This window comes from Tachyglossus aculeatus, chromosome 17 (genome assembly GCF_015852505.1).
Source record: "Tachyglossus aculeatus isolate mTacAcu1 chromosome 17, mTacAcu1.pri, whole genome shotgun sequence".
NCBI classification, from domain to species: domain Eukaryota; kingdom Metazoa; phylum Chordata; class Mammalia; order Monotremata; family Tachyglossidae; genus Tachyglossus; species Tachyglossus aculeatus.
In genome coordinates, this window is record NC_052082.1 from 59,207,812 (window position 1) to 59,223,846 (window position 16,035).

The window sequence follows — 16,035 nt, forward strand, 5'->3', positions numbered from 1 at the left end:
TGAACGAACGAACGAATGAATGAATGAACTTCCCAAGCGCTTAGTACAGTGCTCTGCCCGCAGTAAGCGTTCAATCAAGACGATTGAATGAATGAATGAACGAACGAACGAACGAATGAACGAACGAACGAATGAATGAACGAACGAACGAATGAACGAACGAATGAATGAACGAACGAACGAATGAATGAATGAACGAACGAACGAGTGAATGAATGAACGATGGAACGAACGAGTGAATGAACGAATGAACGAACGAATGAATGAACGATGGAACGAACGAGTGAATGAATGAATGAACGAACGAGTGAATGAATGAATGAACGAACGAACGAGTGAATGAACGAACGAACGAGTGAATGAATGAACGATGGAACGAACGAGTGAATGAATGAATGAACGAACGAACGAGTGAATGAACGAACGAACGAGTGAATGAATGAACGATGGAACGAACGAGTGAATGAATGAATGAACGAACGAACGAGTGAATGAACGAACGAACGAGTGAATGAATGAACGATGGAACGAACGAGTGAATGAATGAGTGAACGAACGAACGAAAGAACGATGGAACGAACGAGTGAATGAATGAATGAACGAACGAACGAATGAACGAACGAACGAACGAACGAACGAGTGAACGATTGAACGAACGAACGAACGGACGAGTGAATGAATGAGCGGACGAATGAATGACTGAGCGAACGGACGACCGAACGACTCCGGCCACTTGGCGGCGCCAGCCCGGCGGGCGCGGCTGCCGTTCCCAGGGCGTCCGCGGGGCGGCAGGAGCGAGGCGCGGGGGAGCCCGCCCTTTCCGGCCGCAAGATGGCGGCGCGGGGTCAGGGGTCAGGCGGCCGTCGGCGATGGCGGCCCGGGGCCTGCTGAGGCGGTGGCGGTGGCGGCGGCGGCCCAGCGGCGGGGCCCGGAGGCGCCCGGAGGAGGAGGAGGAGGCGGGGTCCCCGGTGGTGCAGTACGTCGGGGGCGGCGCCCGTCGGGCGCAGCGGCTGTTCGCCTGGGGCTTCGCCTTCTCCGGGGCGCTGGGCCTGCCCGCCTTGGCCCTGCCCCTGCCCGGACGGGCCCCGAGGCGCCTCCAGCCCCTGCCCCACCGCCTGCCCGGGCCCGGACACCCGCACCCACACGGGCACCCACACGGACACGGACCCAGGGTAAGTGCCCGGGGACCACCCCGACACTTACAATTAGCCTCACCTTTATTTATTTATTTATTATCTATCTATTTATTTATTTATTATCTATTTATCTGTGTGTCTATATCTGTTTTTTATTTATCCATTTATTCATCTATTTATCTGTTTATCTACTTATTTATCTATCTCTTTATCTATCTGTTTATTTATTCATCTATTTATTTATCCATTCACTTACCTATTCATCTGTTTATTTATTTATTTATCTATCTACTTTTCTATTAATATATTTATCTTTTATTTATTTATCTATTTATTTATATACTTATCTGTTTATTTATCTGTTTGTTTATTTATCTACTTATCTATCTACTTATCTATTAATCTATTTATTTATTTCTCTGTTTATCTACTTATCTGTTTATTCATCTATTCATTTATCCATTTATTTACCTATTTATCTGTTTATTTACCTATCTACTTTTCTATTAATATATTTATCTGTTTATTTATCTATTTATTTATATGCTTATCTGTTTATTTATTCATCTATTTATCCGTTTATTTATTTATCTACTTAACTATCTACTTATCTATTAATCTATCTGTTTATTTATTTATCTGTTTATTTATCTATTTATCTGTTTATCTGTTTGTTTATTCATTTATTTATTTATCGATTTATTCACCTATTTATCTGTTTATTTATTCATTTATCTATCTACTTTTGTATTAATATATTTGTCTGTTTATTTATTTATATACTTATCTATTTGTTTATTTATTTATCGATTTATCTGTTTGTTTATCTACTTATCTATCAATCTATTTATCCGTTTATTCATTTATCTATTTATCTGTTTATTTATTCATATATTTATTTATCTATTCATCTGTCTATCTGTTTATGTATTTATTTATATATTTATTTATCCATTCATCTGCTTATTTATCTATTTATCTGTTTATTTATTTATTTATCTATTTATTCATTTATCTATTCATCTGTTTTTATTTAGTTACCTATTTATTTATCTATCTATGTATCTATCTGCTTATTTATCCATTTATTTATCTATTTATTTATTTATCTATCGATTTATCTGTTTATGTATCCATTTATTTATCTATTTATTCCTTTACTTATTTATTTACCTATTTATTTATCTATCTATCTGTTTATTTACTTAGCGCTGGGGAGGTTACAGCAGAATCAGGTTGGCCGCCCTCGGGGGGGCCCACAGCAGCAGCATGGCTCAGTGGAAAGAGCCCGGGCTTTGGAGTCAATCAATCAATCAATTGTATTTATTGAGCGCTCACTGTGTGCAGAGCACTGGACTGAGCGCTTGGGAAGTACAAGTTGGCAACATAGAGAGACAGGCCCTACCCAACAGTGGGCTCACATCGTGGCTTCAAATTCAGTCATTCAGTCGTATTTATTGAGCGCTTACTGTGTGCTGAGCGCTGGACTAAGCGCCTGGGAAGTACAGGTCCCAACCCCACCACTTGTCAGCTGGGTGACTTTGGGCAAGTCACTTTACTTCTCTGGGCCTCGGTTCCCTCATCTGGAAAATGAGGATTCCTTCAATCGTATTTATTGAGCGCTTACTGTGTGCTGAGCGCTGGACCAAGCTCCTGGGAAGTACAAGTCCCAGCTCCGCCACTTGTCAGCTGGGTCACTTTGGGCAAGTCAGTTCACTTCTGTGGGCCTCAGTTCCCTCATCTGTCAAATGGGGATTCATTCAATCGTATTTATTGAGCGCTTACTGTGTGCTGAGCGCCGGACTAAGCGCCTGGGAAGTACAAGTCCCGGCCCTGCCACTTGTCAGCTGGGTGACTTTGGGCAAGGCACTTCACTTCTCTGGGCCTCGGTTCCCTCATCTGGAAAATGGGGATTCATTCAATCGTATTTATTGAGCGCTTATTCTGTGCTGAGGACTGGACTAAGCACCTGGGAAGTACAAATCTCGGCTCCGCCACTTGTCAGCTGGGTGATTTTGGGCAAATCACTTCACTTCTGTGGGCCTCAGTTCCCTCATCTGTCAAATGGGGATTCATTCAATCGTATTTATTGAGCGCTTACTGTGTGCTGAGCGCCGGACTAAGCGCCTGGGGAGTACAAGTCCCGGCTCCGCCACTTGTCAGCTGGGTGACTTTGAGCAAGGCACTTCACTTCTCTGGGCCTCGGTTCCCTCATCTGGAAAATGGGGATTCATTCAGTCGTATTTATTGAGCGCTTACTGTGTGCAGAGCACTGGACTAAGCGCCTGGGGAGTACAAGTCCCAGCTCTGCCACTTGTCAGCTGGGTGATTTTGGGCAAGTCACTTCACTTCTGTGGGCCTCAGTTCCCTCATCTGGAAAATGGGGATTCATTCAATCGTATTTATTGAGCACTTACTGTGTGCTGAGCACTGTACTAAGCGCTTGGGAAGTCCAAGTTGGCAACATACAGAGACGGTCCCTACCCAACAGCAGGCTCACAGTCTAGAAGATGAAGACTGTAAGCCCCCCATGGGACAACCTGATCACCTTGTATCCTCCCCAGTGATGATGATGATGGCATTTATTAAGCACTTACTGTGTGCAAGGAACTGTTCTAAGCGCTGGGGAGGTTACAAGGTGATCAGATTGTCCCACGGGGGGCTCACAGCCTTAATCCCCATTTTACAGATGAGGTAACTGAGGCTCAGAAGTGAAGTGACTTGCTCAAAGTCACACAGCTAAGTGGCAGAGCCGGGATTTGAACCCATGACCTCTGACTTCAAAGCCCGGGCTCTTTCCACAGAGCCACGCTGATTCTCCAACAGTTCCTTGCACATAGTAAGCGCTTAATAAATGCCGTCATTATTATTATTATTAATCCCTATTTTCCAGATGAGGTAACCGAGGCCCAGAGAAGTGAAATGACTTGCCCAAAGTCACACTGCAGATGAGGTGTGGAGCCGGGATTTGAACCCATGACCTCTGACTCCAAAGCCCGGGCTCTTTCCACTGAGCCACGCAGGGCGCGTACCACTTGTTAGCGCCCGTTTGATGCCAAGCTTCGTTCTAAGGAGCAGCGGGGCCCAGTTGCAAGAGCCCGGGCTTGGGAGTTAGAGGTCGTGGGTTCTAATCCCGGCTCCGCCGCTCGCAATGAATACGATTGATTGATTGATTGATTGATTGCGGTGTGACTTCTCTGGGCCTCAGTTCCCTCATCTGGAAAACGGGGATGAAGACTGTGAGCCCCACGTGGGACAATCTGATCACCTTGTATCTCCCCCAGCACATAGAACAGTGCTTTGCATGTAGTAAGCGCTTAACAAATACCACCATTGTTATCATCATCATCATCAGTCGTATTTATTGAGCGCTTACTATGTGCAGAGCACTGTACTAAGCGCTTGGGAAGTACAAATTGGCAACATCTAGAGACGGTCCCTACCCAACAGTGGGCTCACAGTCTAAAAGGGGGAGACAGAGAACAAAACCAAACATACTAACAAAATAAAATAAGTAGAATAGATATGTACAAATAAAATAAATAAATAAATAGAGTAAAAAAAAATATGTACAAACATATATACAGGTGCTGCGGGGAAGGGAAGGAGGTAAGATGGAATGGGGAAGATGACCCATCGTGCCCACCCACCCACCCCCCACCGTCTGTCTCTTCCCCCAGATTTCCTCGGTGGCCTGTGGCTACGGGTTCACGCTGCTGGCCTCCTCCACGCGCGATGTGACCAAGGTGTGGGGCATGGGGCTCAACAAGGACTCCCAGCTGGGCTTCCAGCAGAGCCGGCAGCACAAGGGTGAGCGCGGGGACCCCCGGGCGAGGCCTCCCTGCCGGGGGTGGGACAGGGAAGGAGCGGCACTCCCCTGCACAAACACGCCCGCTCCCCTCCGAAGCCACGCACACCTCTGCGCATGCGCCCGGCGTCACACTCTTCCACTCACCATCAATCGTATTTATTGAGCACTTACTATGTGCAGAGCACTGTACTAAGCGGTTGGAAAGTACAAATTGGCAACATATAGAGACAGTCCCTACCCAACAGTGGGCTCACAGTCTAAAAGGGGGAGACAGAGAACAAAACCAAACATACTAACAAAATAAAATAAATAGAATAGATATGTACAAGTAAAATAAATAGAGTAATAAATATGTACAAACATATATACATATATACAGGTGCTGTGGGGAAGTGGCGGGGGGCCTGCTTGTGCGGGAGGAAGCGTGGGGCTACTGTTTGGCACCCCCTTCCCCAGAGGCTTCAGGAGAGGGCTCCTCACAGAAGCAGAGGGGCAGGAGAGGGTGAGCCGTCGTCCAATCTGCCCATTCTTCTACCCTTGGTACTTACTGAGCACCTACGGGGAGCAGAGCTCTGTTCGAGGCAGGACCCTCTCCATTCCCTGTGTTTGGGGGGGAGGCAGATGGTATCTCTGAAGCACAACAGAGATAGGCCTTCCCAGACTGAGCCCCTTCCTTCCTCTCCCCCTCGTCCCCCTCTCCATCCCCCCGCATTTTACCTCCTTCCCTTCCCCGCTTGGGCGCCCACACATGCATGTACGCCCTCACGTGTGCACGCATCCTTTTAATAATAATAATAATAATAGCGGCATTTATTAAGCGCTTACTATGTGCAAAGCATTCATTCATTCATTCAATCGCATTTATTGAGCGCTTACTGTGTGCGGAGCCCTGTACTAAGCGCTTGGGAAGTACAAGTTGGCAACATATAGAGCCGGTCCCTACCCAACAGCGAGCTCACGGTCTAGAGGGGGAGACAGACATTAATACAAACAGATAAAACAATAAATTACAGGTATCTGCAAATAGATGCATATGTGCCGTGGGGAGGCATTCATTCAATCGTTAATTCTAAGCACTGGGGAGGTTACAAAGTGATGAGGTTGTCCCACGGGGGGGCTCACAGTCTCAATCCCCATTTTGCAGATGAGGGAACTGAGGCACAGAGAAGTGACTTGCCCAAAGTCACACAGTTGACAGTTGGCAGAGCTGGGATTTGAACCCGTGACCTCTGACTCCGAAGCCCGTGCTCTTTCCACCGAGCCACGCTGCTTCTCTTTTACACAGTCACACTGCCACACTCTTCTGCTCTCCCCCTCGTCCCCCTCTCTATCCCCCCGTCTTACCTCCTTCCCTTCCCCACAGCACCTGTATATATGTTTGTACATATTTATTACTCTATTTATTTTACTTGTACATATCTATTCTATTTATTTTATTTTGTTAGTATGTTTGGTTTTGTTCTCTGTCTCCCCCTTTTAGACTGTGAGCCCACTGTTGGGTAGGGACTGTCTCTATATGTTGCCAACTTGTACTTCCCAAGCGCTTAGTACAGTGCTCTGCACACAGTAAGCGCTCAATATATACGATTGATTGATTCTGCTCACACTCCTGCACCCACCCACACCCCCACTCCCTCCGGCCTGCACTGGAGCGAACCTGTGGCCCCCTCACGGCTCCTGGGGCCCGGTTACGATGCTGATGATGGCATCTGCTAAGCGCTTACTGTGTGCAAAGCGCTGGGGAGGATATGAGGGGATCAGGTTATCCCACAGGGGGCTCACAGCCCTAGTCCCCATTTTACAGATGAGGTCACTGAGGCACGGAGAAGTTGTGACTTGCCCAAAGTCGCCCAGCTGACAGTTGGCGGAGCCGGGATTTGAACCCGTGATCTTTGACTCGCAAGCCCGTGCTCTTTCCACTGAGCCACGCCGCTTCTCTAAGCAGCTGCGGAGTGAAGCCCCCTTCTCTTGGCCGGGGGCTGGGCCCTGAACACTGCCCGCCCTGCAACCGAGACCCCAGGGCTGAGGCCTCGGTGGCCAGCTTGGGCTGGTTCCCTGGGGGGCGGGGGCATCCGGAGGGGGCCCCCCGGGCCGGCTGGCATCCCTGACCCCTGCCCCCGGTCGGGGAGCGCAGAGCGAGGCTATGACTACGTCCTGGAGCCGAGCCCCGTGGCCTTGCCGCTGGAGCGGCCCCAGGAGAGCCGAGTGCTTCAGGTGTCCTGCGGACGGGCCCACTCCCTCGTGCTCACGGACGGCGAAGGAGGTAGGTCGCGGGGGGCCGGGGGGGGACCGTCTCCCTGGTCCGGTGGGTCCGTCGGCCCCGCCGGCCCAGCCCCGTGCCCTCTGACCCCATCTTCCTCCCTCCCAGTGTTCAGCCTGGGCAACAACAGCTACGGACAGTGCGGCCGAGAGGTCGTCGAGAACGAGGTGTACAGGTGGGCATCGGGGGTGGCGGGGGGGCCTGCTCGTGCGGGAGGAAGCGCGGGGCTACCGTTTGGCACCCCCTTCCCCGGAGGCTTCAGGAGAGGGCTCCTCACAGAAGCAGAGGGGCAGGAGAGGGTGAGCCGTCGTCCAATCTGCCCATTCTTCTACCCTTGGTGCTTACTGAGCACCTACGGGGAGCAGAGCTCTGTTCGAGGCAGGACCCCCTCCATTCTCTCTGTTTGGGGGGGAGGCAGATGGTATCTCTGAAGCACAACAGAGATAGGCCTTCCCAGACTGAGCCCCTTCCTTCCTCTCCCCCTCGTCCCCCTCTCCATCCCCCCGCATTTTACCTCCTTCCCTTCCCCACAGCACCTGTATATATGGATATATGCTTGTACATATTTATTTATTTATTTATTTTACTTGTACATATCTATTCTATTTATTTTGTTAGTATGTTTCGTTTTGTTCTCTGTCTCCCCCTTTTAGACTGTGAGCCCACTGTTGGGTAGGGACTGTCTCTCTATGTTGCCAATTTGTACTTCCCAAGCGCTTAGTACAGTGCTCTGCACATAGTAAGCACTCAATAAATACGATTGATGATGATGATGATGATTTTACCTCCTTCCCTTCCCCACAGCACCTGTATATATGTATATATGTTTGTACATATTTATTACTCTATTTATTTTACTTGTACATATCTATTCTATTTATTTTATTTTGTTAGTATGTTTGGTTTTGTTCTCTGTCTCCCCCTTTTAGACTGTGAGCCCACTGTTGGGTAGGGACTGTCTCTCTATGTTGCCAATTTGTACTTCCCAAGCGCTTAGTACAGTGCTCTGCACATAGTAAGCGCTCAATAAATACGATTGATGATGATGATGATGATGATTTTACCTCCTTCCCTTCCCCACAGCACCTGTATATATGTATATATGTTTGTACATATTACTCTATTTATTGATTTATTTTACTTGTACATATCTATCCTATTTATTTTATTTTGTTAGTATGTTTGGTTTTGTTCTCTGTCTCCCCCTTTTAGACTGTGAGCCCACTGTTGGGTAGGGACTGTCTCTATATGTTGCCAACTTGTACTTCCCAAGCGCCTAGTACAGTGCTCTGCACATAGTAAGCGCTCAATAAATACAATTGATGATGACGATGATTTTACCTCCTTCCCTTCCCCACAGCACCTGTATATATGTATATATGTTTGTACATATTTATTACTCTATTTATTGATTTATTTTACTTGTACATATCTATTCTATTTATTTTATTTTGTTAGTATGTTTGGTTTTGTTCTCTGTCTCCCCATTTTAGACTCCCCACTGTTGGGTAGGGACTGTCTCTAGATGTTGCCAATTTGTACTTCCCAAGCGCTTAGTACAGTGCTCTGCACATAGTAAGCGCTCAATAAATACAATTGATGATGATGACAACAGGAGGAGGGACCCACAGGGGGGCCAGCAGAAGCACAGGCGTGTCAGGTTGGACCACGGCCTGCCCGTGCACGTGCCCCTGAGCCACAGCGGGGGTTGGCGGCTCTTATCCCGGGAACCCCGAGGGCAGCCAGGAAACCGAGCCCCTCCCGGGGCCGCCTGAGCTAGGCCGGTGGGACCGACCTCCCGGGAGGCTGGAAGCTTCTTGAGGGCAGGGCTGTGGCTCCACCTCTGGCGCCGGCTACACGCTCTGCACAGAGTGGACACCCAGTTCAGTAAGTACTGGCTGCTCAGTACGGCGCTGTGCCCATAGTAGGTGTCTACTTTGCGCCTGAAAGGTGCCCGGTACAGCAGTCTGTGCTCAGCAGTTGCTCGGTGACCACGTCAGTTGGTCGATTGGTCGGCGGGCACAGGACGTCTATCTTGGAAGGCTCCGAGGCAGAACGACAGGAATAGCCTCCGCCTCCCTCTGGGGACTGGGGTCATCATCATCATCATCATCAATCATATTTATTGAGCGCTATGTTGGGAAGTTGGCAACATATAGAGACAGTCCCTACCCAACAGTGGGCTCACAGTCTAAAAGGGGGAGACAGAGAACAAAACCAAACTGCGGGTCCCGCCCGCTGGCAAGAGGGTGGCACGAGGGCCGTTGATGTGCCCTTAGTGTCCGCGCGAGTGTCCCGGACGGGGGTGGAGAAGGGGATGGAGACGTGGGGCCTGTTTCTCACTGGAAAACACTCCTTCCTTCACCTCCGCCCACAGCGAGAGCCACGTGGTGCACAGGATACAGGGATTGGACGAGCAGGTCGTGCAGGTGAGGGGCTGTGGACCCGGGTGGACAGACCCACTGCCCGGGTCACCGGGGAAGAGTTGGGGGTGTTGGGTGGGCCATGCTGAGTCGCTGGGGGAGACAGTAAGGATGTCTGTGCTCTGGGCGTGAGCGGGTGCTGTGTTACAGGTGGTGTGCGGACAGGATCACAGCCTGTTCCTCACGAAGTCGGGGGCGGTGTACTCCTGCGGCTGGGGGGCAGACGGGCAGACGGGTATGTGCCTCGGGCCCCCCTCCCCCTGAGGTGGGTGGGGGAGCAGGGTCCTGCGGGAATGCCCGGTCAGTCCGGGTCGGCTCTTCCTGTGGGTTGGGGAGCGGAGAGGTGGGGCGGCCCCGTCCACCCGGCGTCCGGGGCCCAAGGATGGAGAGGGTGGAGTGACGGCTCGCTCTCCCCGGCCAGGCCTGGGTCACCTACAGGTGACCAGCATCCCCAGCCGGCTGCGCGGGGACATCGCCGGCGTCCGCATCGTCCAGCTGGCCTCCTACGGCGACTCGTGCCTGGCCGTGTCCGCCGACGGCCACCTCTTCGGCTGGGGCAACTCCGAGTACCTGCAACTGGCCGCGGTCACCGAGGCCACCCAGGTAGCCGCCCGGGCCCCCGGGGCGGGAACTGGTGAGCCCCCGGGCGGGGTGGGAGCCGCCGCGGGAAGCGGGCCGGGGTTCCCGTTGCCTGCCGGGCCCCGGCCGGAACGACGACCGGGGAATTCCCACCAGGCTTCGGCCCGCTGCTCCCGCTGCAGCTGGGCCTGCCGGGTTGAGGTGGGGGATGTTGCTCGGAAGTCTAGGGCCTTTCCGGCTGTGGTCCGACATGGGGTTTTCCACCCCAGCTCCCGCGCGTCGCCCCACGGCCGAAGCCCCAAACTCCCGGCCGCTCCGTGTCTCCGCAGGTGAAGGAGCCTCGGCACCTGCCCTTCTCCGCCGTGGTCGGGAGGGTGAAGCAGGCGGCCTGTGGCGGCACCGGCAACGTTGTGCTCAACGGTCTGTCTTCCCTCCGCCTTGCTTCTGCCCACCGGGCCCCCGCAAGGGCCCGGACATCCACCCCTACCTCTGCCCCACGGGTGGGCACATGCGGGCACGCTCAGACTTGCCAGCCCTGGGATGAAGGGGGCTGGGGGCATCGGGCATTAAGGACCGCAGGCCGGCCCTTCACCAGGCTCCTGTGGCCCAGTTGCGGGGGAGCTGTGGCCAAGAAATTGGGGCATGGGGGCGGCAAGGCCCCCAGCCCCCGGCTCTGTCCCAAGGGTGGATGCCCACCCCCGCGGGCAGTGGAGTGGCGAGCCGGGCGCCCGTGTGGGTAGGAACTGATTGCAACTCTGTGTCTGGCAGACCAAGGCGACGTGTTCGTCTGGGGGTACGGGATCCTCGGGAAGGGCCCCACGCTACTGGAGACCCCCACCCCGGAGATGATCCCGCCCATCCTGTTCGGCCGGTCGGACCGCAACCCGGACGTCCGCGTGGCCAAGGTCCGCTGCGGGCTCAGCCACTTCGCCGCCATCACCAGTCAGTGACCGCCCCCCCCGGACGGACCGACCCCCGCGCCCCCCAGCCCCCTTCGGCCCCCGGTGAGCGGACCCGGCCCACCTGCTTTCTCCCCGCAGATAAAGGGCAGCTGTTTGTGTGGGGCAAGAACGTGCGAGGTTGCCTGGGCATCGGCCGCATGGAGGACCAGTACTTCCCCTGGAGGGTGAGTGCGGGTTGGGGGGCGGAGCGAGGGGCTCACCGCCGGACCAGCCCGCTCAGCATCCCACCCCCCCGAACTCCCCGGGGGTGCTTCCCCCACCCTAGGGGCAGAGTCCTCAGGCTCCTCTAACGTCTGAGCCATCCGGCCGGCGTCTCCCCAGCGGGAGGGGCCGCGGCCGGCCATTAGGGAGCCGCCGGGCCCCCACGGTCAGCCCGGACGGACCCCCCGCTCCGCCCACCTCGGGCCGGAACGGCTCACGGCGCGGCCGTCGTTTCAGGTGACCCTGGCCGGAGAGCCGGTGGACGTGGCTTGTGGAGTGGATCACATGGTCACCGTGGCCCAGTCGTTTATCTGAGGCCCCAGCGCCGCAGCTCGGGGGGGGGGGGGGACGGCCCCCAGAAGCCGCCGCTCTTCCGCCACACACCCCCCGACCCTCGCCCCCGCTAACCGGGGCAGACGCGGCTCCCCCGTCCGCGGTGCCCGGCCTCCCACCGGCCCGGCCGCGTGGGTTTCGCCAGGAGCGATGCTTTGCATTGTCGTGGTGCCGCCAGGACACCCTCCAGTTGCCTTTCCCAACTTTCCCGAGGCCGCGGGAAGGGCAAGGGCAGGGCGGGGGGGGACCCTCAGATCACCCTGGGGTGCCCGGCCCCCGGACCGCTGGGCGCCCCATCCCCTTCAGCTCGGACCGTGCCAAGTAGGCCGAGAACTGTGTGCCCTTCAGAGGCCCGGTGAGGACTTTCCATCAGCTTCCATGTTTCGGGCTCTCTTCCCTTTTCTTCCGGTCGCCCCCTCTTCCCGTGAGAGACCCCGGCCCCCGGGGGAAGTTGGTATCCCAGCTCTCAGCTTGGAGCTCACCGCATAGTGGCCCTTAGGAAATACTGGCATGAACGGCTTGGGCACGGGGGCTCTGGTGGGTCAGGCTGGTGTGAAGTAGGCGGACGGAGCCCACCCTAGAGCCGGCCGCCCCCGTCCCCGGAGCTGTGAGGAACGGCCACACGGCCTGGGGGAGCGGGCGTCACTTGAGGGGATGAACCCAAAATATTAAATGAATTGAAGAGCCCGGAAGCGAGCCTTAATTTACCTGGAATGACCTGACGTGACTCCAGTTGTCCTGAAAATGAGCCTGTTTTGTGTGAAATTGCCAGGAGGTGACCGGAAGTGAGCCTGGTTGTCGTTTTGCCTTGAATTGCTAGGAGATGACCTAAAATGACCTCAGTTACCCTTACGTGACCCCCTTAAGTTGTGAGATGGCCCCCACTTAACTTGAAATTGTGAGGTGGCCTGAAAGGACCCTGGTTGTCCCGAGGTGACGGTTTAGACTGAAATGAGGTGGAATGAGCTGACGTGACCCCAGTTGACCTGAAATTGTCATGGGATGACCCAAAATGATCCTGGCTACCTCTGAGTGACCCCAGTTTTATCTGGAAAGGTCCAGAATGACCCCAGTTGAACAGAAAGGCCAGAGGGGTCACTTGGAGAAGCAGCGTGGCTCAGTGGAAAGAGCACGGGCTTTGGGGTCAGTGGTCATGGGTTCAAATCGTGGCTCCGCCCATTCATTCATTCATTCAATCGTATTCATTGAGCGCTTACTGTGTGGAGAGCACCGTACTAAGTGCTTGGGAAGTACAAGTTGGCAACATATGGAGACGGTCCGTACCCAACAGTGGGCTCACAGTCTAGAAGGGGGATCTGTTCTCTGGGGGGAAGGGCTGGCAGTGATGATGATGATGATGGTATTCGTTAAGCGCGTACTATGTGCCAAGCACTGTTCTAAGCACTAGCAAGGCCCCTGCCTCGGTTACTTAGAACAGTGCTCCAGCGCTTCAAACAGTGCTTTGCACATAGTAAGCGCTTAACAGATGCCATTATTATTGTTATTGAGTGCCCGGGCAGACGTTCTTGCCGAGTGCCAATCCCAATTGTCAGCTGTGTGACTTAGGGCAAGTCACTTAACTTCTCTGGGCCTCAGTTCCGTAAAATGGGGATTGACTGTGAGCCCCCTGTGGGACAACCTGATCACCTTATAACCTCCCCAGCGTTTAGAACAGTGCTTTGCACATAGTAAGCGCTTAATAAATGCCATCATTATTATTGTATGCGACCCCCCCACCTACCACCTCCTGCTCCTTTCCCCGGGGCCCCAAGGCCGGGGAGTTGGAGGGATGGGGACCCGGGGTGGGGCGGGCAGTGGTCTCCTACAGGGCCCGCGACGACCCCCGCTCACTGCGCCGTCTCGCTGCCCTGTCCGCTCCCGTGGAAGATGGGCCTCCCTCTCGGCCCCGGGAAGCTGGTGGGGGGACAGGGAGAGGGACAGGGGTCTCAGACACCAGCGAGCGTGGCTTTTTTTTTCCCCCATCCGTCCGAGCAGAACAGAGCGGGCAGCATAAGGTGACCTTCTGTCCATTTTAATTAACACTTTACAAAGTACAAAATATACTGTCATTTGTCTGGAACACTGTTCTTCCTTCTCCTCCCGGTCCACGCGGCCGCCCGGGGGTTCACCGTCCAAGTCGGTGGGGGAGGCCGGGGCGGCTTCAGAGCCCCCCGCTCGGGCCCGGTCCTCATCCCACCACGGTACCTCCCGACTGGGCCTCCGAGGCGGCCGTGGCACGAGCCCCGACGGCCGGAACGGATCCGGCCGGGAGGGAGGTTGGGGATGTGAGCGGTCAGGGACGGGAATCGCCCCCCGTGAACGTGTCGGTTGTCGGGAGGGGTTGAGCTGGGGGTTGGCCGGAGGGTTTGGGCCAGCTGCAGTCTAAGTAGCAGGGAGGGGATGGGGAGACGGTTTTTAGGCCCCTTGGTTTCTCCCCTGCCTGCCCTGGAAAAAGCGTGGGCACCGTGGAACAGAAGGGCTGGGATTCTGCCCCTTCCTTCCTCTCCCCCAAAGTGGCGTCCATGGGGCCAAAGGGACGGAGGGGGGGCATGGCATGTGGCCCAGGAACAGGAGGCCGATGGAGGCCTGGGCCCCGGTGCCATCAGCACCTTGAGGCCCGCCTCCGCCCGAGCCTTCAGTCTGCAGGGAGCTCCCACCCTCAGGGGCCGGAGAGTGGGGTGGGGGCACAATGGGGGGGGGGGGGGACGAGGCTGGTTTTAGGGTAAAGGCGGGAGAGGAAAGAACCTCAAACCAACCCCCCACCACCGCCAACCAGGGGCAAGCACGCCTCTCCCCTTTCCCCCCAACCCGGGCCTGGTCTTCTGGGGCAACAGGGGCCTCACGGCAGGGTGGGTGGAGGAGCACCGGGAGACCCAGGGACCGGAGATCCCGGACCTCCAAGACCACAGCCGCTCCCCAAACTCTGGAAAACTGGGGCCCTGGGGGCTCCTGAACCCGCAGCATGCACCCGCACGGACACCTGGGCACGTGACAGCCTCCCCCCAACACACCTGTACACACTGACGTGTGGGCACGTGTATGCACACCCATACTCGCAGACACCCTTGCACCCAAGAAGGCACAAAGACATGAATACTAGTGCAGGCACACAGAGGCCCATGTGCACACCTACACGTACAAAGAACAGACACATACAAATCCCACACAGGCACACTCGGGCACATGTGCACAGACACATAATGATAGTAAAGACTGTGAGCCCACTGTTGGGTAGGAACCGTCTCTATATGTTGCCAACTTGTACTTCCCAAGCGCTTAGTACAGTGCTCTGCACACAGTAAGCGCTCAATAAATACGATTGATGATAGTGAAAATTAAAGTATTTAAGGGCTCGTGACGTGCCAAGCTCTGGGGTGGATACAAGATGGTCAGGACAGATCCTGTCCCGCAAGGGGCTCCCAGTCTAAGGGGGAGGGAAAACAGGTGGTTAATTCCCAATTTATACAACCCAGGCCCCCCTAGGTGTATGTGCATACATTCAATCAATCGTATTTATTGAGCGCTTACTGTGTGCAGAGCGCTGTACTAAGCGCTTGGGAAGTCCAAGTTGGCAACATATAGAGACGGTCCCTACCCAACAGTGGGCTCACAGTCTAAAAGGGGGAGACAGAACAAAACCAAACATACCAACAAAATAAATAGAATAGATTCCCTAAGCATCCCAAGGTGCAAGTGTTCCCAAACTGAAGAGCACCTTGATTCTTCTCGACTGTGAGCCCACTGTTGGGTAGGGACTGTCTCCCTATGTTGCCAACTTGGACTTCCCAAGCGCTTAGTCCAGTGCTCCGCACACAGTAAGCGCTCAATAAATACGATTGATTGATTGATTTGGAAGGGGAGGGACAGCAGGTTCCCTCCTACAGGTCCTCCCTGCCTCTCCCCCTACTTTTTGAAAGTTTAAAGGGGAGCGGGGAGGGTTTGAGGAAGGACCGCTCAATAAATAGGATTGAGAGTGAGTGAGTGAGTGACCAGTCAGTTGCCTGATTCTCCGCCATGGCCGGGTCGGGGTGAAGGGGAGAGGGAGGGAAAGAGGTGTGTATATATCTATAATTCTATAATATTTTGACACCTGTCTCCATGTTTTGTTTTGTTGTCTGTCTCCTCCTTCTAGACTGTGAGCCTGTTGTTGGGTAGGGGCCGCCTCTCTATGTTGCCGACTTGTACTTCCCAAGCGCTTACTCCAGTGCTCTGCACACAGTAAGCGTTCAATAAATACGATTGAATGAATGAATTCTATTTATCTATTTTGATGGCACTGACGTTTTGTCTACTTGTTTTGTCTAGTTGCTTCTAGACCGTGAGGCCGTTG

General features: G+C 54.0%; 1 protein-coding gene across 1 annotated transcript; it reads left to right on the plus strand.

Annotated features, from left to right (window-relative positions):
* Positions 1-917: 917 nt before the first annotated feature.
* RCC1L (RCC1 like) lies at positions 918-12,392 on the plus strand (the record flags this gene model as incomplete). The annotated part of the gene is made up of 11 exons (XM_038759710.1): positions 918-1,172; positions 4,817-4,946; positions 7,082-7,210; positions 7,316-7,382; positions 9,585-9,636; positions 9,781-9,865; positions 10,052-10,233; positions 10,539-10,629; positions 10,978-11,151; positions 11,250-11,335; positions 11,610-12,392. Coding segments are annotated over 11 exons (1,329 nt in total), but the record flags the coding sequence as incomplete, so codon positions are not given.
* Positions 12,393-16,035: the final 3,643 nt, after the last annotated feature.